This window comes from Balaenoptera acutorostrata, chromosome 2 (genome assembly GCF_949987535.1).
Source record: "Balaenoptera acutorostrata chromosome 2, mBalAcu1.1, whole genome shotgun sequence".
Lineage (NCBI taxonomy): Eukaryota > Metazoa > Chordata > Mammalia > Artiodactyla > Balaenopteridae > Balaenoptera > Balaenoptera acutorostrata.
In genome coordinates, this window is record NC_080065.1 from 11702894 (window position 1) to 11727821 (window position 24928).

Genomic DNA, 24928 nt, shown 5'->3' on the forward strand with positions numbered 1-24928 from the left:
TTTAAGAAGCATCCATACTGTTCTCCATAGTGACTGTATCAATTTACCTTCCCACCAACAGTGCAAGAGGGTTCCCTTTTCTCCACACCCTCTCCAGCAGTTACTGTTTGTAGATTTTTTGATGATGGCCATTCTAACCGGTGGGAGATGATATCTCATTGTAGTTTTGATTTGCTTTTATCTAATGATTAATGATGTTGAGCATTCTTTCATGTGTCTGTTGGCAATCTGTATATCTTCTTTGGACAAATGCCTATTTAGGTCTTCTGCCCATTTTTGGATTGGGTTGTTTGTTTTTTTAACATTGAGCTGCATGAGCTGCTTGTAAATTTTGGAGATTAATCTTTTGTCATATTATTATTATTATTTTTGGCTGCGTTGTCTTCGTTGCTGCGCACAGGCTTCAGTGGTTGCAGCATGCGGGCTCAGTAGTTGTGGCACAGTGGCTCAGTAGTTGTGGCTCACAGGCTCTAGAGCGCAGGCTCAGTAGTTGTGGCGCACAGGCTTAGTTGTTCCGCGGCATGTGGGATCTTCCTGGACCAGGGCTCGAATCCATGTCCCCTGCATTGGCAGGCAGATTCTTAACCACTTCGCCACCAGGCAAGTCCCTCCGATGTGCTTTAAAAAGTGGCATCTCATATGTGAATTGGAGCTAACCTTCTATCTGAACTTGTAAAAATTAACTTTTCACTGAAAAGTCATATGTATGATAAAAATGCAAAAAATAATTTTTAAAATATGTAATGAAAGACGTCTTCCTCTTACCTCAATCCCAAACGCCACCCACCCTCCTGAGATGCAAAAGCTATTACCAGTTTCTCCTATGTTCATAGATGACTTCGGGCAGGATGTGTGTGTGTGTGTGTGTGTGTGTGTGTGTGTGTTAGAAACAGAACACATGTGTGAGCATGTGAATGCCCCGTGATGACATAAATAGATGCAAACATCACTGTTGTGCCCCTTGTTTGTTACATCTGACAACATCCCACGCTGCAGCAACACCTATTGTTACAACACCAATTAGCTCGCAGACCACTGGTGCAGAGAGGAGAGAACAACCTGGAAGTCATATTGGTTCATGTGTGATTTTCCTGCAAGGGGAGCTTAGCTTTGAATGATGAGAGCAGAATTAGAAGCTTCAGCTGGAAGGGAAGTGGCTCTCAACCTGGGGCCCTTTCCGTTGTACTTTAAGAAATTGTAAAAGGAGGGTCTGCATCGCCCAAGGGCTTGCACAGTCCCGGGCTTGCAGCAAGTGGAAGCCCTAGGAGACTCACCGTTGCTGTGCGGTTCCCCCAAACCAGCATTCCCACGCTATTTGTATAAATTATTATCCCCTGGGGCAGTCTCCAGTGCCACTGAGCTGTCCATCTGGACAGTCCAGGTAATCTCCCCAGGTACCAGTGATTCTTTCTGTTAATGCTCTGATTTCAAGGTTGCACCCATTTTGAATAGTCTCCCATTAACCCAACTTTTCCATAAGGCAGGTAACGTTTAATGTGCATTGTTGAAGAACACATGTCACAGCACAGGAACCTCTCTCTGGAAATCACACGTGCATTGGTACGTGTCACTCTGCTGTAGTTTTTTTCACAGCTGCTCCAGACACACAGACCAAAAAGTACTAACTAGTCTCCAAACAATGCACATTTAGGCTAGGTCCAATTATTTACTTACGAAAACGATGCCATAATTAACATGGTCAGATGTTCTTATGGACTGATTTGTGTCCTCCCAAAATTCATGTGTTGAAGCCCTAACTTCCAGGACCTCAGAGACAGGGCCTTTAAAGAGGTGATTAAGTTAACATGAGGCTATTAGGGTGGGGCCCTAATCTGGCAGGACTGGCGCCCTTAAAGGAAGAGGAAGAGACACCAGGGATGCACGTGCGCAGGGGAAAGGCCACGTGAGGACACAGTGAGAAGGCGGCCATCTGCAAGCCAAGGAGAGAGACCAACCCTACTGGCACCTTGATCTTAGACGTCCAGCCTCCCGACTGTGACACATAAACTTCTGTTGTCGAAACCACCCATTTTGTGACATTTTGTTATGGCAACCTGAGCAAACTAATACAGATGTGTACTTTTCACCAGTCGTTTATTTTCCAGCATAGGTGGTATGTCTGCACTAATCCAACTGTAGGTGGGGTGGACCTATCAGGCAGGTAGGTGGGAATTCAGTTCTGCTTAGAAGGTATTATTACTCGAGGACCACCCTGTGCCCGCTACCATGTGATAGAAAGTCAGGGAACCCAGGCTTCAGAGTTTCTCAAGTGTTGCTGATACCTAAGCTAACTGGGTAGATGGGACTGATTCCCGAGCAACATAACGTCCCCTGCGTCCTGCCCAGGCAGTGAAATGGGGGAAATCGCACAGTTTTAATATCAGAGGGCCTGGGTTTGAATACCAGCTCCACTACTTGCCTATTAGTGCCTGGGCCTTAGCAAATGAATCTCTCTAAATGCCTCCGTTTACCCCACTAAGAAATACCATGTCTACACTGCAGAGCTAACATGAGAATTAAAAATAAAGCATGTAAAAGGCTGATCACATGGTAGACAGTCATTACACGAGCACTATCCTTACTGTCATAGTTTCTGGACTACGAATTTCCATTCATAATTAACATTTTCAGGTCAAGAGAAACTTCTGGCAACCACAGTTTGCATTTCCAAGCTGTCACAGATGTACCAGTTGAGTAGTTTAGACTGGAGTAAGGGCAGGTGGAAGCAAGGAATCTGACACTTCTCCATTACAAATTCATCTCTTTCGGTCTTACTAAAACTCAAATTCATATTAACACACTCCTTAACGAAATGCAAGTGCCTTTGAAAATGTAACGCTTAAAAGCAGAGATGTGAAAAAGGGGCTACAAGATGGGTGGAGGGATAAATTAGGAGTTTGGGAATAACAGATACACACTACTGTATATAAAATAAACAAGAAGGACCTACTATATAGCACAGGGAACTATACTCAATATTTTGTAATAACCTATAAAGGAAAAGAATCTGAAAAATATATATATGTAGAATTGAATCACTTTGCTGTACACCTGAAACTAAAACAACATTGTAAATCAACTATACTTCAATAAAAATTTTTTTTAATGTTAAAGTGTGAAAAAATGTGCAAAAAACAAAAAGGTAAAGGGGTAAAGGGTAAGAGCCTGGGACAAGGTCAGTGCAGGGGGAGGTAAAGGGAAAATCACTGCAACAGCAGCAGCTTCATGAACTTGCCTTAGGATTTTGCTGACTACTAGCTATGCTGTATGGGCATTCGCCTAATGTCTTGTGACACGCCGCCCCTCCTTCAGCTGTCACGTTCCCCACGGACAATACCGCAAAGCTGAATTCATAGCCAACCGTACAAGACCTCGCCACACGAATGTATCCACCGAGTTTGGGATACAGATGGAGTTCTGTGAAATTCTTCTGACACAGCTGCCCAGTTGTTCATCCTACAATATTACGGAGAAGAAAACTCACTCGATTCCTCCCTCGAATCCTTGAATTAAACCTAGTGATCGATGAGCTACTGTTTTATCCATCCTTCCAGATGACGTTCACACCATAATATTAAATGAGAAAGAGTAAGACACCTAATCTCCCTCACCTGGAAAAGGCATATGGTTTTTGTCGCTCGTGTTCCATTTGCATCAGTCCACTGGGTCACGAGTGCACCAATTCCAATACAACCGCAACACGTCCTTATTACAGGAACGCTTCACTCCGAAGGGAGGAGTCCTGCCCGAGGGGATCCTGGACGACTAAAGTTTTCTATCTGAGCAAAAAACTTTATTGTGTTATTTCAATGGAGATTTTCTTCCATTTATACAAATATCCATTTTTTTCCATGTAAGTATATAGCCTGCACCATCTTTGGGGAAAATGAGCTCCTCCTGTTTAATACCTGCTATGACGAGTAGTATTTTCATTCGTCCAAAATAACCCTAGTTCCTAAATGGAGCTCTTCAAGGAAGAGGACACTCCTCCGATGCGGAGGCAGCTGAGGCGTTCCAGGGACAGTGCCAGCTCCTCCTGCCGCCCGGTGGGTGGGGGCAGGCACCTGGCAGGGGGTCCCACCCTCCCTGCCCCCAGCACCACGGCCTGGCCCCTGCACGGCGCGCTTGACCCAGAGAGAAACCTGGCTCTCGTCTCTCACACCCTCCAAGTTCCTCTGGCCTCAACTTCATAACCTTAAGTTCCACTAAGTTTTTCCCAATCCTTCTGTTCCCCAGTTAAAATTCTCAACACGGAATCCCGTAGTTCAGCTCGCGTCTATCCGCCAGCCGCACCAGATGTCCAAACCTGGGCCAACAAACTGGAGAAGGGTCGGGGGCTTCTGGTCCTCAGAAGGCTGCTCCAGGGACAAGGTTACGGGTGAGGCAGTGCCAGAAGGGGATGACGCACCGTTAGTGACCAGAGTCTTCAAAAACAGTCCCCTGCTTTAATCAGGACCCAGGGAACACAACTGTGTTCTCTCCAGCAGAGCCCTTGGGGGGGGGTTATAGAGTCCAATTTCCTTCTCTGGCCCTACACATTTCTCAGCTGGAGCCCTGATATGTTTCTCTTCACTCATCTGCACCCCAGTACTTCAACTAACTACCCTGTTAGCAAATCACAGCCTCCTCGTGTTTGGGGATGCTGAGTTCTGCAGTTGTGTGACTCGCCTTCACCGCTGAAGGCTGCTGTGATGCGTCCCAGACCCCCGGAGGTTGGCAGCCCCGCTAAGATGGGGAAACTCATCATCATTTCAAGTCTTAGGACTCAGCCTGCTTGTGGAAGGATCCCTTCGGCAACATCCCCACCAAGTGGCTGTCCAGCCTCTGCTCCAGCATCTCCAGTGACAAGGGACTCACCAGGTCCAGAGGCAACACATTTTGACTTTAAATGACTTTATTAGGACTGTACTTCATCCTGAGGGTGAACGTCACGTCCCTCTGGCACCCACCCAAGGACCCCAGTTCACACCCCAGAGCCACAGAACAGGTCGAATTGCAGGGAAGCAGCCAAGTGTAGTAAGACCCTGTGCCTCCGGGTCAGGTTGCCACTGAGCAAGTTAATGACACACACCCCCCCACCTTGGTTAAAAAAGGAAAAATAAGTAAAGACGGTGCCACCTCCCTGAGGATGAGAACGGGACAGTTCCAGTGCATGGAAACCCAGGCACACAGCCGTGTTATCACTTTCCTTTCTGCTGCTGCGTGGCCAGCCCTTCAAAATCTGGAAGATCTTTCCTCCCAACCGTCTCTCACCCAGGGTAAACATCACACCACTCTGTGCCTCTTAGGATGTCTTTTCAAGACCCTTTACCATCTAGAAGTCACTCTGCTTATCAATGCGGTTTCTTCTGTTCCCTTTTCTAATTCTAGTTTTTTATATCACCCATGTTAGTTTAGGGACAAACTGCCAAAAGCTTCCCCCATGTGAGCCTGGAGGGGACACCTGGAGAGGAGACCCCTCCCGGGGAGGCCTCCTTTGCGAGCATGGTCCAACCACACCCTCCAACGGCTCAGCAGAACTTCTGGAGCCTATTCAGTCCTGACCATCGGGTCAGCGGGATGGTTTCCTGCCCTTCGCAGCCGGCACATGGGAGAGTCCTCTTGAAGCTTGGCTCCCTTTAACTTCCTTTCCTCGTCAGAGCTAAGGGAATGCTGGCTAGGGCCCGGACAAGTCTGGGCAGTGCCGAGCGTGGCTCTTCTAAGTATCAGCTTGTCTTAGCCTGGGCTGCTCTAACTGGGGGGCTTAAACACCAAGCATTTACCTCTCACAGTTCTAAGCTAGGAAATACACATACTAGCACAGCTTAAAAGACACCTGGACTTGAGGACACTGAATTCTTCACAGCAGGTCTTTAATAATTTTGGCCATCAGGGAAAGTACTTTGGCAGTGGGGTAGTATCCAGCTGCGTGGTTTAAATATCAGGAATCTTGCATTTTTTCTATTCTGGCTATCACCTGTCCTGGTGTATGCCATCTCCCAGCAACGGTGAACAATGTATGTGGAAGAGTCTCATTTCCTACATCTTCTAAACTTGGTTTCATGTGCAGTTGGTGGAGCTAAGCATTTCGAGGAGTCTGAATGCCAGAGTTGGCTGAGGGTCTGATGAGGTGCCCACCTGGCACAGCTGGGGAACACAAGCATTGCGATCCTGGGGCCATGCTTCCAGAGAAAGATGCGTTCAGATGGGAATGTGCTCAAGCCTTTGAGCACCTGAGTGCTCATGGAACCTCCAGGTCTGTTCACAAAGGCTCCTATTATGCTACATGGCCCCTAAGCTGTATTTCTACTCTGTTTTTTAACTTTAAATTTTATCAAGTTAGCACTTGCCTCTGATTTCAATCTGTATAGACATTTTTTGAATCCTATTTTTGACATCAAATATAGCAGCTCTCATTCCCTGCCTCGTGTTGTTTGCAAATTTGATCAATGTCCTTAACCTAGGAACTAAAAATCAATTAAAGACCCTGCAGATGCCATGAATCACAGAACTTCTATGAAACGGTCCGTTTTTCTCTAAGGTTGCAGGACCAAGCATCATCTAATTCTCAGGAAGCTAAAGGAGGAACCCCCAAAACAGCCAAGTCGTACATGACTCCACAGATAGCCTGATGCCTCTACAAGTCTGGCAGGAATATGTCTAGGAAATTATGGAATACCTCCAAGGTTCCACGAAACCCGGCCTCTGCCCACCTCACCCTCCTGGCAGGGAGCTATGAGAGGTCCCTCTCCAGATGCACCCAGCCAAGTTACAGGTCTGGCTGGAATGGAAGGTGGCAGCAAGGGGCAGACACCAAAACTACACACAGCGGGAAATAATTTGTTCTTCATAAGGAAATCAGGGACTATTGGGAAACGGATGGATGGTGACAGCTAAAAACCTGACAAATGTCCCCAACATCCCAGCCCCTCACCCCAGACACAGTTTCTCTCTACACCACCCACTGTTTACCTCTTCCAGAGAATTCACACACAGTAACATTCACTCACCTGTTTGTTTGTCTCTCTTCTAGAACACAAATCCCATAAGATTCAGGAACTTGCATGTCATTCCCCATTGAATTGGAAAAGCTTATTACACAGAAGACACTCGATAACCATTTGCTGAAGAATGAATGAGTCCACAGTTGCTTCTCACTAAAATGAAGATTATCGAATTGATCATATTTTTATCAGTTTAGTTAAAGATGCAAACCATCTCACTTTATATCAAATCTCTCTTAAAAAGGTTTGGTATTTAGGTTTCAGGTATATAACTGGGAGTTTAATTATTTTCTGTGATACACAAGGATTATTCAACCACCATTCAATATTAATTTTTCAGATGTGTGAAGCTTGTCTACTCACATTCAGAGGTTTTCCTTAACTTGTCTTTATCTAAATCAGTCAAGTCTCTTCTCATAAGTGAGAAGTATTAAATAAATGGCTGCTTTCATAAAATAAAGAAGTGACTAGCAGAAATAATCTGCAACTTCTGTGAACAAGCTTTTCTTTAGTGTCTAAGATAATAAACACCACTTAGAGGCCACGGACTTTGTGCCATGAGTTTTACAGATCGGTCCCCAGCCCCCTATTCAGTGTATCATTATCCCAGCGACAGGGATGCTCAGGAAACCAAGGGAAAGCCTCTCGTCCAAGGTCCCTGCTGATGAGGAAGCAGGATCTGAACCCAGGTCTGGCTTACACCAAAGCTCAGGATTGTTTATTTTACTATTAAATCCATACCAACTACTCCACTACACCTTGTGTCTTCTCTGAATACCACAGTTCATCATATCTGAGGTTCTATCTACGGTGGCTGACATACAACTACATCATGAAGTACAGCACTGCCAGTTACAGTGAAAAGACACCATCAGTAATCCACCAACTTTGGAACAAATTATTCCTAATAAGTGTTATAAAATATAAATACCGGGCTTCTCTGGTGGCGCAGTGGTTGAGAATCCGCCTGCCAATGCAGGGGACACGGGTTCGATCCCTGGTCCGGGAAGATCCCACATGCCGCGCGGCAACTAAGCCCGTGCGCCACAACTACTGAGCCTGCGCTCTAGAGCCCGCGAGTCACAACGACTGAGCCTGCCTGCTGCAACTACTGAAGCCCGCGTGCCTAGAGCCCATGCTCCACAACAAGAAAAGTCACCGCAATGAGAAGCCCACGCATCACAACGAAGAGTAGCCCCCGCTCGCCGCAAATAGAGAAAAGCCTGTGTGCAGCAACGAAGACCCAACACAGCCAAAAATAAATAAATAACTTAAATTTAGAAAATATATATATAAATACCTCTCTAAATCCTTTAGAAAATTAATTTTGCCCTAAGTACAGAAAAAAAAGAGATAAATCTCAAGTGTGAATAAAGTTACAGGAAATTGCAAACATTTACAAATGCATTCCCTCTTTTTAAATTGCTTCTTCTCATCTGTGGCATTAAAGCATGTTCTTTATAATGTGAAGAGTTGCTGACATCTCTCCCACCCATCAACATGACCACAGCTCATCCATATCTTCACACACTTGAGTGCATGAAAAGCAGTAAGCACATTTGTTTTGAACCCACCATGAAAGGGGCTTGAAATCTACTTGCTGTTCTCAACTTCTGTTTATTTTCTCCAAAAGTTAAGGAAAGCAATCATAATTTCTCATTCCATAACAAGGAAAAATATACTCTTTGCTGAAGACACAGTCTTAAGTCTCTATAAAATCAAAGACCCCCAACACTTCAGAAAACTCTCTGGATAAAGTTTATATTTGAATGACCAACTGGAAATGCACGGATCTTCAGGGCCTTTTCTTACTCCTCCTGAAAGAACTGGCATCGTAGGCCCATACGGTGTCTATCCCCTCCCCCGTGACCTGGGCCGGGGTCCAGTGTGGGAAGGGGAACCGGCAAGCAATGACTCTAGCCTCGTCCTCAAGTTCAAGCTCAAGCTTCTTCTCCAACTGCGGCATCTGTGGAGAACGACAGCCACCATTTCAGCGAGCGGGTAGTCGGAGGAAATGATTTCTCAATGTCCTTTTGTATCTGCATCCCTGAAAAAAACCTGTGCAGAATTACTGATTGTAAAAAGATCACTCCTGGGCATAAATACATCTTCACATAATCCATGAAAATACAGAAGTCACATGAACAACAGTTATAAGAATATTCTAGTATCAATTATAAAATTTGCCATTTATAGCAGATGTGCACCACAGAGTTCCACTTTCCTGACTAAAATCATGATGTGGCAGTAATTAATGTGAGAAGCAGCCTTAAATTATTTACCTACCTAAACATTTCAATCTACCCTGTCTGAATTACTTATCTTTTTCCACATTTTTAACATGCCTGAAATCAGGATACATCTTACAATTGACATTGTCTTAGAATTATAATTGGCAACATTTTTTTTTTCTTTCCCAACAGCAATGGTACATCTTAAAATCAACAGCACCTAAAATCAACAAAAAATGGTATAATTAGATCATGAAAAAATATACACATTCTACCAACTTGAAATATGATGAAATATTTCATAGTTTTTAAAAACGCATCCATAATACACTGATAATTAATTTCTTGATAGTCAACATAACTTATAAAAAATAAAATCCTCTTATTTATCACTTTTGCATAATTTTATTACTAATCTATCTGTGAAGGAGGAGTTTTACTGCTTGCTAAGAGTACTGACATTGTAATTACGTCAGCAAATTAACAGCTGCTTAAAATTTTATCTTCAGGTCCTAAAATTATATTACCAACTTCACCTCCTAAAAACATCTTTTCTACTTTATTCCTTTAATTTGTTATTTTGGAATAATTTCAAATTTATAGAAAAGTTGCAAGAATAGAGCAAAGAACTCCTGTATTCCTTTACCCAGGTTCACCAATTTTTAACAGTTTGTCTTATTGCTCTCTTCCCCTCTCTCTGAACATTTTTTCTAAACCACTTGAGAACAGGTCGCATACAACATGGCCCTTTACTCCTTGGTACTTCGGTGTTTTCTAAGAAAGAGCCCCAGCACAGTTATCAAATTCAGGAAATTTAACATTGTATTCCAGTAATAATAATTCCAATAGCATCCCAATTATGTCAAATGTCCTTCACATTGCCCCACAGCCAGGCTCCCACGCTGCATGGAGCTGTAACGGCCCCTCAGCCTCCTTTAGTCTCTCACGACAATAACCTCCTTTAAGAACACAGGCCAGTTATTTACTGGGGGTCCCTCTGACACGCACTCATGATGACTTGGCGCGTGCGTCCTTGGCAACGCCCCACGAGCCGGGCTGTGAACTTCGCAGGGCTCCACGGTCCTGAGCCCACGGGGTCCTCCTGTTTTGAGGGTGACTTACCGCTTGGTCAAGGAGCTTTCTGGTGTCTGCACAGTGTGGTTACTACTGCTCCTTTACAATGGGTAAGCAAGTGCGGGGAGACGCCTTGAGAAGATGCAAATGTCCTGTTACTCATCCGGCTGCCCCCACTCCACGCAGCATTCCTGATGATTCTGCCTGAGTCAAGCTTTACTGTAAGGACTGAAAGTGGCAATTTGCTAATTCCATCCTTCCTCCCAGATCGACAGTCAGAACGTCGAGGAATAGCTTTCCCCTCTGTCTCTCCATCACTGTAAGTGTGAACTCCTGGATTCTCACTTCATTCAATGCATTACAACCCACCATCGTCCTTGTTTATTCTAGCACACAAATCGTCCCAGCTTGGCCACTGGGAGCTCCCTCAAGCTGGCTTCCCTCTCCTGTGGATGTGCCCCATCCAGCATCCTGAGCACCTCCTGCTATTCGGGCTCAACAAAACGTTCCAGGCTTTTCTATCTTCCCTTCCTCAGCCCTGGGATCAGCCATTTCTCAAACATTCCTGGTTCCTCTGAGTGAGAAATGATATTTAGAAACCAAGATCTGAGCAAAACCTACTCCCTTTAAAAGTAATCAATTAAATCAAGATGAACAGATCAATAGGGCTTCTAGGAAGATTTTATTCCTCACCTATGTATCTTTAAAGAAAGGTCTGGAAAAACTCCTCTACATGACCTATGGCTACAGGGAGCCAGAATTCTGATTCTTCATTAGAATCAATACCAAGATAACAAAGAATAAATTCCATTAAGGATGGAATATTTCCATTCTTTTAACAGCTAGTAAAAGACTGCTTTTGCTTTTTTAAAAAATAAAAAAAAAGGAAAAGTTTTGTTCCTTGAAGGAAAAAATTAAACAAGCAAAGAATAGGACAATATGTGTTTTTCCAAAATATCAGACATTTCTTGTGGTAATTTTGTTCACAGAAAGGACAATTATAAATTTATTCACGTTACCATTCTTCTTTTCTCTTTTACAGATCTTTTATTTCAAAATGACTGTCATATGCTAAGTCAAGATAAACCTACAAATGAAAGGCACTATTTCAATCGTAAGAAATTAACTGACTAAATTACACAGAACTATGCAACAAACCTGGGTCTTGATATCATACACAAAGAGAAGCCGTGATGCGCCCTGTCCGCCTAATGAAACTAAAATTATTCACACAATTACACGTTTCAAAGTGACACGAACTCATCGTATTCTCATTACGTCTTCAAAACTTTAAACGTAAGTTGAAACCAGCTCAAAGGCGTAAGACACATTAGCCAAGTGCACCCGCAGCTCCGAGCTGCTTGGTCACTCCTCCCTGGCACGGGCTCGGCTTCTGGAGTAACCCACGCGCACACCCGCTTTCCTCCTCCTCCTCCTCCTCCTCCTCCCCCTCCCCCTCCCCCTCCCCCTCCCCCCCCCCTCCTCTCAAGTCCTTTGCTGGGGGCCAGGGCTCAGGCCTTACACGGCTCCGGCCCCTCCCCAGGTGACCTCAGCCACTCGTCGGCTTCAACTCCTGGCACTAATGCCCCACGAGGCCTCCCTCCCGCGCCCCAGACTCCTGGCGTCCACTGCCGCCCACCTGACGTACCCACACGGTCCCAGACTGCACGTGCCCCGTGGAATTCCTGACCTCCCCTCCCACCCCTGCGCACTCTGCCTGCACCTTTCCGGCTCAGCAAACTCCAGCAGCTCAGGCCAAACACCTCGGGGCGCCCTGGGCTCCTCCTTCTCTCACGCCCCCGACTGGATCTGCCTGCTCACCCTGTTGGTTCTCTCCTCACGACGCATCCAGAATTGGACCACCTCTCCCCAGCTGCTCCATCGACGGCCCGGAGGCCTGCCAGAGCTCAGACCCCGTGCCCTGGCTCCTCCCCGTCTGCTCTCCATGGCAGCCTGTGTCCTTCCCGCCCAACCCCCATCTCCTCTCGGACCTCACCTCCCCCCTCCCCCTCCCCCACCCCCCCTCCCCTCGCTCCCCTCCTCCCTTCCTCCTCCCTTCCTCGCACCCACCTCCCTGCTGCTCCTGGGACCTGCAGGCACACACCCCTCAGCGCCTTCGCCTTCGCAGTGGCTGTTCCTCTGCCTGGACCGCTCTTCCCGACCAGCCGGCCACACGGCTCCCCCCTCGCCTCCACGGGTCCCCTTTTCAGGACAGTCTCTGCCCCGTCCCTCTCTCGCTTCAGTTAGCCCCACGGCACTGACCCCCTTTTATCGCACGACATATTCCATCAGTGCACAGACATCTCACTGAATATCTGCTCTCCCCACTAGCATATAAACACCTTGGGGCGGGGATGTTTTTCTTTTTCATCCACTAAAGTGTTCCAAGTGAGCAGAACAGGGTCTAGTGCTTAGTGGGCCCTGAATAAACACTTGTTGAATGAATGAATGAATGATAAATGATTCGGTCGTGAATCATGTTTCTTGATCAGAACATGATGATAGTATTTTCATTCATCAAGTCATAACAGGATTCGTAACTAAAATTAAAGGAGTCATCCTTTGAAGTTACGAAACTTAACAGCCCACTGGAAAAGTGTACTTAATGGGTATGTTTACACGATATTCATCCATTCGTTTGACACACGTTTCCGGGGCCATCACGGGGCCGGGTGCTGCTGAGCTGGAGGTCTGGCAGCGAGGACGACAGGCCCGCCCTGCTCCTGAGCTCAGTGCGCGGCGCCCATGGCCGACAGCACCAAAACCATCGCACACGGAAACGTGCGGCCATGTGTCCTCAGAGAGAGCAAAGGGCTCTGGAAGTCGGGGGCGTTGGGGCTTGTCTCACAGGGCGATCAGCGACGGCTCCTCGAAGGAAAAGACATCCGACCTGCGAGTGCTGAGCAGACGCTCCCTAGCCAGGCCCAGAGCTGGGGGCACTGAAGTCAGAGGGAAGGACACAGCCCCACACAGTGCGGTTTAAGGGCCAAGAGAAGGATGGAGCTGGTGTGCGGAGGGCTGGCGGAAGCAGGGCCACTCGGGCCACGTGGCGGGCCGGGCCGAACCCTCACTGCTTTCAAGCAGCAAGAAGTCACAGAAGGGTTTTCAACAAGGACACAACCGATCTGCCCCACGTTCCGAAAAGACACTCTCGGGGCATGAGCTTGTGTTAAGTGCGGCTGTTTACCATCCTAGCAGTGGCCTGCCATGTCCACCGGCACCCTCACTCCTGCTACGCCGGACACACACCCCGGATGCAAGGTCAGGGCCGCTCCCACCTGAGCTACCACTGCACAGAGCTGCTAGGAAGCACCAGCGCGGCACCAGGAGCACAGTGAGGAGGAGTAACACCAGGGCCCCTCCCTCTGAAGTTCCCGAAGCGTCCCCCGGCTTCTCACAGCCTACGTGTGCTTCAGTCACCAGTGGAAACCTTTCCTGCCATGCTGGCTTTGTCCAGCCACCGAGCCACTGCCAGGAAACTGGCCAGGGAAATGCATTCTATTGACAGAAGATGGCATGATGGGGCCCAGACGGGTTGAAGAACTTTCCAGCGCTCACACGACCCACCGGGGGCCGACCGGCCCCCTGAGTCCCCCGGGAGCACTCCCCTCCCCTCACTGCCTCCACGTAGGCAAAGCTGGACAAGGGGGAAAGCAGGGCCCTCCACCCGGAAACCGGGGCCCCCAGACCCACAGAAGCCACCTGGGCCCTGCACCCCGATCGATCCCCCTGCATGGAAGACTCCAAGTTGGCTGAATCCCTCTTATCCCAGGGAATGTGGGTGCTTCGTGTATTTCACCTGCTCCCTTTTTCTGGGAACAGTGAAATGCTGCAAGTTCCTTATTTAAGATTTCTCCGTGTACAGAAGAATGGACGATAATCGTAACAGTATTCATCAAAATAACAGACTCTTATTTCCCTTGAGTGAACAGTTCCCAAAACTGACTGCAAACGTGGTGAGAAGCGCAAGGAGCTGGAGGCCAGCAAAGGCCACTGCTGCCCCCTAGTGGGACACAGCTGCTGCAGCCGCCACGGGGCCTCTCGAGACAGTGAGGAACAAATACCAACTTTCTGTTTTTAGAAAGTACAGATTTCAAATTAAAGTTATTTGCCCCAAAATGCTAATTATTCCAAAAGAATGCCCAAACTTCACAATAAGTAGGAAATAACCATCAAATCCATAGCAGTTCTATGATCCTAAATAGTTTTTTTTCTTTTTTTTTTTTTTTTTTTTTTTAATAACCAGGGATCATGCCTTTCTACCTCTTTTCATTTCTATAACAGAAGTGTAGATGCGAAGGTTTCATCTTAATTTTAGGCTTGCTAAGAATTACGAACATATATACTCCTGCCACTTTCAAGAATATCTAACAAAAGCACTTCTAAATAGACTTTTTAAAGAAAATGGCATTGCACTGAAAGTCCTAATAGTAAGACAAAACTTCTCCAGCATTGAGACATCTTAAATCAAAAATTAGGGTACGAATAAGAAGGCATAACAACAAAAAAAGTAAATTTCTTTTTTTTTTAAATTAAAAACCATATCAGTCATACAGTGGCATTTCAGCAAACATCCAATTTTACCAAGATTATTATGGCTACAATTACATATTTTGAAAAGTGAAGGGGGATTTCTTTCTATGGTCTGTAAACCAACAATTGCAATGAAAGCATCCCATTCTGGTCATCTTTCCAAAGGCTAAATTTAGGATCATTTTCAGTCTGATGCTGCAGCATTTTCACTTGTGAAAGTACAGAGTCAGAGTTCAATACAAATCAGTCAACTGAGGTCAACTGAAACTAGTCAACGCTCATCCACCCTGAAAATCATCTCACTGCAAAATCCAAGGAATGATCAACTCAAAGGGAACATTCCCTTAACTTTCCCAAGTGATTTCAGCAGAATATAAGCGAGCGAACGTGAAAATCTCCACCCATATTAGACACCAGGAGCTCATAAAGCAGTTTTCAGACTGGAATTTTTAGGGCTTAGGTAGATCATTGAGACCTTTATCTGAAGCAAAAGTTTTAAACTACAAGACTGGATCTTTTATGATTAATCTTCTAGGGCCCTGAAGTACTTTGTTAAACCAATGATCTAAAATCCGATGTTCCCTCAGAATCTCGGGAGGCTGTCATTTTGCACATGGGGGAGCAGGCCAGAGAGAGGTGGTCTGTTCGGGCTGGAAGCCCCCTCATAACCTAGAACCAAACACTCAGGGGGCAGGAGAGTGCGCACTCACCATCTGGGGCACACCAAAGATAACAACATTTGAGTACTGCGAAAAAGTGACCTAAAGGGGAGGGAGAAAACAATTCACAGATTAATTTTTGAAAGCCAAACGGTAGCTTAAGTTTTATTTCAAAATGAGTGGCAATTTCCCATTTCACCCAACAGTGGGTTTTTCGCAAAGAGCGGCCCTTTTTAAGATTTCCCACGTTCACACTTTCACCCGTGTTACTTCATCTGTTACAGTTTTCCAAAAGTTTCCCGTACGTTATCTCATCTCACCTGCAGAGCCACTCCACGCAGGGCCGCCCGGGGTCAACCGTCAGGAGGGCAGTGACTCATCCAGTGACCACAGGTGCTCACCCAGGTAGCCCGGGCCGTCCGCACCCCTGGCCCACTTTCTACTCCACCCTCTACCAAACGAGCTTAGCAAGAGCTCAAGGGGTTTCAGAACCACCTGTGTTTCCTGTTGCGCCATCCTTAGAATTCTAGTCCCCCTCCTCTTCTCTAAAATACTAAGTAAAAAATGCAATGAAATGGTCTTTAGCTGGAAAACTGGGGGGGAAAGTGCTTCGCCAGTCAAAATTCTTAGTGCCCAATAAAAGTTTTATTTACTCTATGGAGAGATCATTTACGTATATACAGAATAAAAACAATGCAAGCAAAACTCGAGTGAATTTTTATAAGCTACTGATGACAATATTACAACAGGAAATTCTTATTTAAGGAAAAGCATTTTATGGAGCATTCCTAAAGCAAAATTACAGGGCACTTTTTAGAGAACAAGTAAACTTGGAAATATCTTGTGCTTTATGAAGACATGAAGGAACCATGACAGCATGGCTGGTGGATCCCTTCTTTTCCCCTGCACCATCTCTGTCTCTCTCTCTAGGTATGTATACACATACACACACACACACACACACACACTCACACACTCACACACATACACACACTTACACACACACTCACACATACACACAAACACTCACACACAGTCTCACACACATACACACATATACAAACACACACATACACACACATATACAAACACACATATACACACTAGACATAAACACACACATACACATTCACACACACTCACAAACACTCACATACATAAACACATACACACACATAAACACACATACACACATTCACACACACATACATACGCATATACACACACATAAACACACTCACACACATACACAAACACACACACACACACCCCTATTTACCAAGAATGACATTAACAAGTTAATGCCTATATTACGATGTATAAGACTTCCAAAAGAGATCAAAATCTTATCACTGCATAATAAATAGAAATGAGAACTTTCTTAATTGAGTAAATAAAATGTTAGTATTCACATGACCTATAAGTTATAAACCTGAAGTTTCTACTCCAAAGTAGGGTTGATTTGTAAAATGTATCAATTTAAAAGCTGTTCCCATTTCATTATGCTGAAATATACACTTATATTTCTTCTTCTTTTAATACATCTTCAGTTTTCAGTCATACTAATCATGAACTATAAAGTTTGGGGGTGGAGTTTCCTAGCACCATCCTCTGCCTTACTTACCTTCCACAAGTCTGAGATGTAAAACTTGGCCGATGCCTGCACCCCGTCCCGCCGAGCGCAGTATCTGGAGTACCAGACGAGCCAGGGGTTTAATTCATAACCCACAGCTGTGAATCCTTCCTTTGCAGCTGCTATTACCTGTGGAGAGAGGCCATATTCAAAATAAGAAAAACATCAACTCACATGGTCAAATCATATGAAAACTTCCTATTTATGGTCTATAATCATAAAACATCCAATCAAAAGGTGTTTGTTCAAGACACCATTTAAAGGTGGAGCTCTGAAGTTACAATAGCTTTGTGGACAATGTAATGCCCATCCATTTAAACTCAGTTTTCTTATTTTTCTGTCAAAGATTTCACCTTGAGCATCAGAACAGACAGGCTTGCTTTGGACAGCTGCCTAATTCATTCTGGACTGGCCCACCCCAGGAAGGGCTGACAAAAAGTTTGTGAAAACCTGCCTTCTCCTTCCATCACTGACAGACAGCAGCAGGCGAACTGAGCGAGCCTGGAGCCCGCCTTGTGAACTGGCTGTAACACGCAAGGAGAACAACCGGCCAGTGAGGAACCTGCCATTAATTACACATTTCCTTGGTATTTAAAGATGGTTCGCTCAAAATCGACAACAGGTAAAAGCGAAATGGAACGAGTCAGAATAAAGTCAAGTGCCAAATGCCCCTGGCCTCCAAAGGTGAGAGGGACGGTGGGCTGGGCTGGGGTCTCTGCTCACCCTGTTTTGCCACCACTGTTCAAGGGAGCAGCCCTGAAGGAACTGTCCCATCTACGGCAATTTCCCAAGTAACTACAGTGTCGCCCCTTTGCCATTTTCTTAGAAACCAGAAAGAGACCATCCAGAGATGTAGAGCGTTCATATCTGGATTTTAAAATGTCCTCCTAGTGAATATATACATCTCCTGATTTCTTCAAAACAAGTCACTCTTGCTGATTATTCCAGGTCACTACCATGGAACTGCAGGGGCAGCGAACGGTGCTGTACCCTGCTGGTTCCCACACTAAATGCTTCCAGAACACGAGCCTATACTCCTGCTATCCTCACTTCCTGCTCATCATCTGGGTGGGGGCCTAAAGATGGTGCCGCCTTGCCCAGCGAGGGACACCGCTGGCCAGCCAGTGGCTTTGAGTCTTTATTTATAGGTTCCAGCTGGGGTCACAGTGAGCTGAAGTCACTGAGTCTGATTTTTGGAGAAGTGGGGCTCAACATATTGGCTCTTCCCTATTTAACCCAATATTACCACACAGGAATTATGATACTTGTATAAATACAGGTAAATGTAGTAGAAGCATTTGTGATGCAAAAAATGTAAAACAAACGACATGACTTAACATGTTTCTTCTGGTTATGCTACCTCTACTGCCTAAGTTTTTTAATGGACAATTTCATAATTACAAATTAATTGTTCCTTTTTACCTGGTAGATCTACAGTGCACTTTCGCCTTTAAGAAAAATTAAATCTGAGAAAAATAAATTCCAAAATCCCGCTGGAGGGCTTAGAAGTTCAGCCAAACAAACACAAAATTAAATGACTACTTTATTAAGCTGTCAATTTAGCAAGTCTTTGCATAAGCCTCACAAGAACTGTGAAACAGAAATTTTAAACCTTAAAACCTAAAAAAACATAAAACTTAAAACATCTTCGCATAACTCACGATACGCCCGTCGCCGCTACCGATGTCTACCAGGGGTCCTCTCCTGCATCGCAACATTTTCACAACATTTTCAATCTGCTTTGCAGTTGCAGGTACAAAAGGCAAACAGATTCTTCGGAGGGCTGGTGTTATAAACGGTGTGGCCACGGCGTACACGGCCACCAGCGTCCCCCCAACAATGCCAGTAACTAAGAACCCCCAATTGCTTTTCTTCAAACTGTTGCCCTCAGGACTTGTAGGTGGAACACATCCTGACTGCCTTTCTTCTTTAAGTGTTTCTGGGGGTGTCCCTGGATTGAGAGCAAGCAGAAAAGATATATGTAGCACCAAATCGGAAATCCAAGGTAGTGTTTTTTTTTTTACAATTCTTATCGACAAATAAACTCATGCTTTTTAAAGGATAATTTTGCTCAATGCAATTTAAATTACAAACGTAGAATTCCACAATGAGTTCTAGAGTCCAGCAACTCAAGTGTTTTACAGAAAATTATTCAATACTCATGGAAGACTAAAACCTTTTCTTTCCAACATATTGATTTTTTTTCTAGGCATCAACCTTAGAAAACAATGTGTTCCAATCTATTTGGTATTTTATGAATCAGTATCCATTAATTCAAATATTAACTATGTACTCCATATTTTTATGGTTCAGAACAAAGCCCCATAAAGAAATAAGCATGAAAATGTCTGATTATTACCCTATTTCAAATAGGATGAAAGTATTCTACATCAAAATTGGTCACGCATCAATAATCCAGTTGTACAAATTCTGAAGTAACAGAGGAGACAAAATTCAGGTTTTACTAAATACGTTAATAAGGAGATTTTTAAAGCAGATCCACAAAGAACAAAAAATAAAATAAGCATTTCAATGCTATCACAAGTACAGAATAAAGCAAACTCTAGTCACCGATTACAGAGGAAACAAATGGTAACTTACATAACCTCCTATTGAGTTTTATCCTTTAGAAGGTATTCCTAATAGGATCTCAAGTTTTTTAAGTTGAAATTGACTTGAAATTAATTTCTAAATGGATTAATGATGAGCACAGCACAGAGCAAAGGGCACAGGCTGCAGAGGCTGCCAAGGTCAGGACCCTGGCTCCGCCCCTCACTGAGAGCTGTGACCCTTCACCTCTCCGAACCCCAGTCTCCTCCTCTGTAAGGTGAGGATCATGGGATCCTTGTGAGGATGAAACAAGGGGATACAGGAAGACCACTCAGAACAGCGCCCAGCACTTGAACCCCACAGGGAACAAGACATTGCTGCCCTGAACCAGCTCTCGATCTCACTGGGGCGCTAAGACCAAAACCACAGGAATCTGTAGGAAAAAGGAGAGTGAGAGGAGGGGCGACAACAGAGCCTTATCATTCGAAGACATTAGTGTTCATAGTTTTGGCGTCAGTAAGCCGTACAAAAGGCCCACTGGGTTAGTCTCCTGCTGCTGCTGTAAGAAATTGCCACCAAGTTGGTGGGTTAAAACAACACGCATTTATTAACGTACAGTTCTGGAGGTCAGATGTCTGAAATAGGCTGGCTGTGCTGTGTTCCTTCTGGAAGCTCTAGGGTAGGATGGGCCACCCGCATTCCTCGGCCACTGGTCCCACATCGCTCAACCTCTGCTTCCATCGCGACACCTCCTCTGACAGCCCTGCCCCCCTTTCCTTTATAGGAAAGGAGTCCTCTCCTTGTGAACACACCGGCCCACCCAGACAAGCCAGGATAATTCCCCCACGTCAAGGTCCTTAACTTAACCACATCTGCCAACTTGCTCCCCAGGTAGCGTCCTCACAGGGTCCGGGGATTCAAACACGGACCTATTTCCGCCTACCATACCCGTGAGATGTGGTCATCTGTCACAAGTGTGGTGAGGTCCAAATGTGAACACAGGACACGCCAGAAGCTGGCCCACGGCTGTGAGTCACCGCTTGGGGGGGGGGGGCGGTAGGGGGAGGCGCTGACCCACCTCAGCATCTCCTGCTCGGTGCAGCTTTGTTGTTGATGCCCGAGGTCCCCTAAAGTGAGTTTTACAACTAGTGTCGGGGAGGAAAACCAGTTCAGACACAACAACAAAAGTCTACTGCTGATGCAGGCAATGGAGGTGAAGTAAAAGTAAAGTTTAGGAAAGTGATTGTGCTTGATAGAAAGCAAGAGTTTTAAATACATTCTCATTTATACTTTTCAGCATTGTATGAACTTACATGCTAAGTGCATCTGATTTTTTTTTTTTTAAAGTCAAGGCACATCTGTCATACCTTGTGTAAAATCCTCCTGCAGGCATTGCACTTGTAGAGGACAGTGGTTAGGAAGATTCCAGCCACACAACTCTGGAGCCTCAGAACTGAACAGGTTGTGTGGCACTAGTTAAGCTGTTGCTAAGGCTGTTTCCTTGCCTGTAAGATTCTAAGATAATACTATCCTTACAGAGTTATTGGGTCAGTTAAATCAACAATGCATATAAAGCCCTTAGCGCAGCCCGAGAGAGAAAGTGATGACTACTGGCCACTATTATTATTACTCTCAGTACTATCACGGGGGGCGGGGGGGGGGGGGCTCAATAATTTTTGACAGCTTTATTGAGATGTAATTCATATATCATACAATTTGCCCATTTGATGTGTACAATTCAAAGGTTCTGAGTAGATTCAGATATGTGCAACCATCACCACAGTTAAATGCAGAACGTTCTCATTACTTCCGGAAGGAACCCCTTATGCTTTAGCCATCACCCCCCACCCTCCCCTCACCCTCTGGCCCTAAGCAGCCACAAATCTGCCTTCTGTCTCTAAAGAAAGCAGACTCTCATGAATGAAATCATACAGTATGTGGTTTTTGTGAGTGACTTTTCACCTAGCATAAAGTTCTCAAGGTTCATCCATGCTGTACCATGGATCAGCAGCACTTTATTCCTTCTTATGGCCAAATACGTAATATTCCACTGTATGGATAGCCCACATTTTGTTTATCCATTTGTCTGTTGATGGACTGTTTCTCTAGTCAGCGTAAGCCAATAGGGAGTTGATTAGACCAACACGAGTCAGATGACCCAAACTGTTTCACCTGTGTACACACAGGCCCTTCAACTTAATCAGCAAAAGATGTGATGAAGACCTCCTGGTCTTCAGGGCCCCCATTAGCCTGAGTGAGTGGTGGGGGCCCAGTGGAGACAGTTACAAGGCAGGTTGTGAGAGATGCTCTAACGTGTACCAAACGCCATGGGAATACGAGAGGAGGTGGAGGAAAGACTGATCCCAATGACGGAACCGGGGAGGTGTCGGCAGAAACAGAACCTGAGCGGGGCGTGAGGGTACAGGTTTCCCCCGCTGTCCAAAAGCAAAGCGTTTCCATGAAATCTTTCGTAAGCCAAACGGCTTAAAGCAAAATAAATCTAGGTGAAGCACGGATGCCCCCAGACACAGTTCAGGGCTGCGGCGGCTGGATGCTGAGCGTGGTTCCTGGGGAAGGAGCCTGCCGGGGCTGCTCCCGCTGGGCTGCCGGGGTGCACACCGCCTCCAGGACAGCTCCCTGCAAAACTAACTCAGCACGCTGCGCTCCCTTTTCCCCTTCTGTCATGAAAGCAAAAACCTTCTCTGCACTCCTTTCAGTTTGGGAAAACTGGGGCTAATGTAGGTTTTTCACAAAAGCAAAGTGGTGTAAAGTTCATTTTCAAAAAGCAGAGGATGCCTGCATTAGAAAAGGGACATTCTCAAAAGAAGGACGGACGCCTTGGAACCGAGGCATGGAAGGCGGGAGAGCAGTTTGGTGAGCACAGGGTGGGAGATAAAACAGGAAGGAGAGGGGAGCCCTTGAACGCCAGGTTAAACATGTACTTTATTCTTATGCACTGGGATGAAACTTTTTGAGCAAAAGCACTACAGTATTTGTGTTTTTAAGAAAGTCAACACTGGCAGCAGTGTATCCCTTGATGAAATCACTCAATCTTCTGTGTCAAGTTTTTAGACCTGCAAAAGTCTTTCAACGTCACAAAAATTTGCATGAGCTTTTGAAGAAGCTGCTACGTAAATCCAATATATATAACCAAAATATTGCTATGTCCGTTCAGTAAAAAATGTATTGATTTTTATCAGTGAAAACCAATGCTTAAAGATTCAAAATTAAAATCAAGACTGCTTCTACAAATGCCTAATCCTCTGGATGGAACATGTTAGATTCAGTCTGCTTACTGTCATATAAATGACATAAGATTTCTGTCACATGTGCTCTTTTGAACACGGCAGCATTCCTTTATATGAGAGCTGTGGGGACCACTGGCTATTTTTGAGCACTTGGAGGGAGCCAGTTGTTGAAAGTAAATGACCCAAAAAAGTGAACTTCTGTTGTCTCCAGGCTTGCCTAGTTACTGACTTCTGATAATGGTTGATAATCTTAATTTTCAGTGACAGATTTGGGTCAGCCAATGCTAGAGGCAGTGACAGAGGCACAAAAAGGTACAGGGTTCTTATCCAAGTTCAAGCCAAAGGAAAAAGGCCAGGAAGAAAGGACAGGCCTTTTGGGGATTGGGACCTGCCGTTTGTTTAAAGTGGGGTTTATATTTGAACGTCACAATATTTTAGGGCTGTTCACTGTGTACTTGCATATACATACAAGCTGAAAAACTACAGCATATATTTTATGTCCCTTTAACGTATATTATTTTGTCCCTTAAGAAGCCTTTCTTGTATTGGTCTAACGTCATTGTGTCTTTTTGAAATACAGAATGTACTGACGTTAGAAAAAAACTATTTTTCCATGTTTTGACAGGAAATAAACTGCATAGGGGACATCATTAGACATTTCTTATACTTCAGGACAATCTAATGAGCCAAATGGATTGCAGGATTCATCACTGTGAATGAGGAAACACTGAATTGGCCAAGCCAAAGTGAATTGAGACCAAAAGCCAAAATGTCCTCGGAGCATCACTGAAGTGGGCCAAGCATCAGGAGAGGTTAAATGATCACCACCAACCATCCGGTGACGAAGCCAGTTCTTAACTTTCAGGCCACGGTTAAATGTTATAACCCACGCATTCATCTCAACATCTGAGCAGCCGATAAAGGCTAGGAATAATACAGCAGGGTTAGTCCCAATTCTACAAAGCTGGAGTGCAGGGAGACTGGAAACCCATAACAAATAAGTCTAAGCCTAGAAAGTATTACGTCGTGATCAGCACTCCGAAGAAAAAGCAGCAGAGGGGATTCAGAGGACCTGGCATTACTTAGATAGGGTTGCCAGGAAAAGATCTTTCAGAGGCAGCACAACGCAGGGCTTCAGAGTGGGACTCTTAGAGCAAGGCCAGGCCATTTTGCTTCTTACTAGCTGGGTAACTCTGGGCAAGTTACTGAAGTATTCGTGCAAAACGGTGATCTCCTTAACAAACACAAATACAAACAAATCTCTTTAACAAACACATAATACAAACAAACAGAGCTTGCTAGGGACCAGGCACTGTTCTCCCTGAATCCGTAAAGCAGCCGTAAACAGAGATGCTACTGTTATTACTGCCATTTTTGCAGACAAGTCACTTCCCCAAAGACACAGCTAGTAAGTGGCAGAGCTGTGATCCCCAACCGGACAGTGTGACTCCAGTGCCCACATCTCAGAAGATCGTTCCCGATTAAGTGAGTTATTCGCCCTGAAGCGCTGAGAACAGTTCCTGGTGGCCAGATACCAGGACCAGCACAGGCACGCGCCGCAGGCACAAGCACTGAGCACGGAACCCCAGACCTCGAGCCCGAGCAGCGGCCCCGCGGCTCCCCGTCCCGCCGCGCCGACACGGACCTGCGGCATCGCTGACATCCCGGCTGACTGACCACCAGGCCCAGGAGGCCCACGCCGCGCCCGCGCCCGGCCACACTCACCTCCTCCCTCCATCGCGAGATCTCCGGTAGTTTTGAAAAAAGGAAGTGGGCTCTACCATCTTCTCGGAGCCGGGGTGGGAAGGAGGGAGAAAATAATGCTCTGAGTAAATGAGCTCCTCGTTGGGAACCACTGTCAAGAAATAGTCAATTTTATAGCTTTAATAAATGTTGAACTTCTATCTACTCCTGGCTTGTGGGTTCTCAAGTTCCCGTCCGTGTCTTCCAACTTCCCCCCACAGCTTCCTGGATGATAGAAGTTTCCGAAGGCCGCTGATTCCAGAAGGTACTGTCC

The 24928-nt window shown here is 45.4% G+C and overlaps 1 protein-coding gene across 3 annotated transcripts; it reads right to left on the reverse strand.

Moving 5' to 3' along the window:
- Positions 1-8584: 8584 nt before the first annotated feature.
- Positions 8585-24899, reverse strand: ATPSCKMT (ATP synthase c subunit lysine N-methyltransferase). Of its 3 annotated transcripts, none has more exons than XM_007188261.3 (5): positions 24637-24892; positions 18775-19064; positions 17105-17242; positions 15532-15582; positions 8585-8949 (listed from the first exon to the last, which is right to left on the reverse strand). In XM_007188261.3, exons 1-5 carry the CDS (start codon positions 24647-24649, stop codon positions 8779-8781), a joined length of 663 nt encoding a protein of 220 aa, XP_007188323.2. In that variant the 5' UTR covers positions 24650-24892; the 3' UTR covers positions 8585-8778. The 3 variants fall into 3 exon arrangements, with proteins under 3 accessions (XP_007188323.2, XP_028023816.2, XP_057395847.1); XM_028168015.2 differs by having other exon boundaries at positions 8810-9434; positions 24637-24899; XM_057539864.1 differs by having other exon boundaries at positions 8810-9030; positions 24637-24895.
- Between the last annotated feature and the right edge of the window lie 29 nt (positions 24900-24928).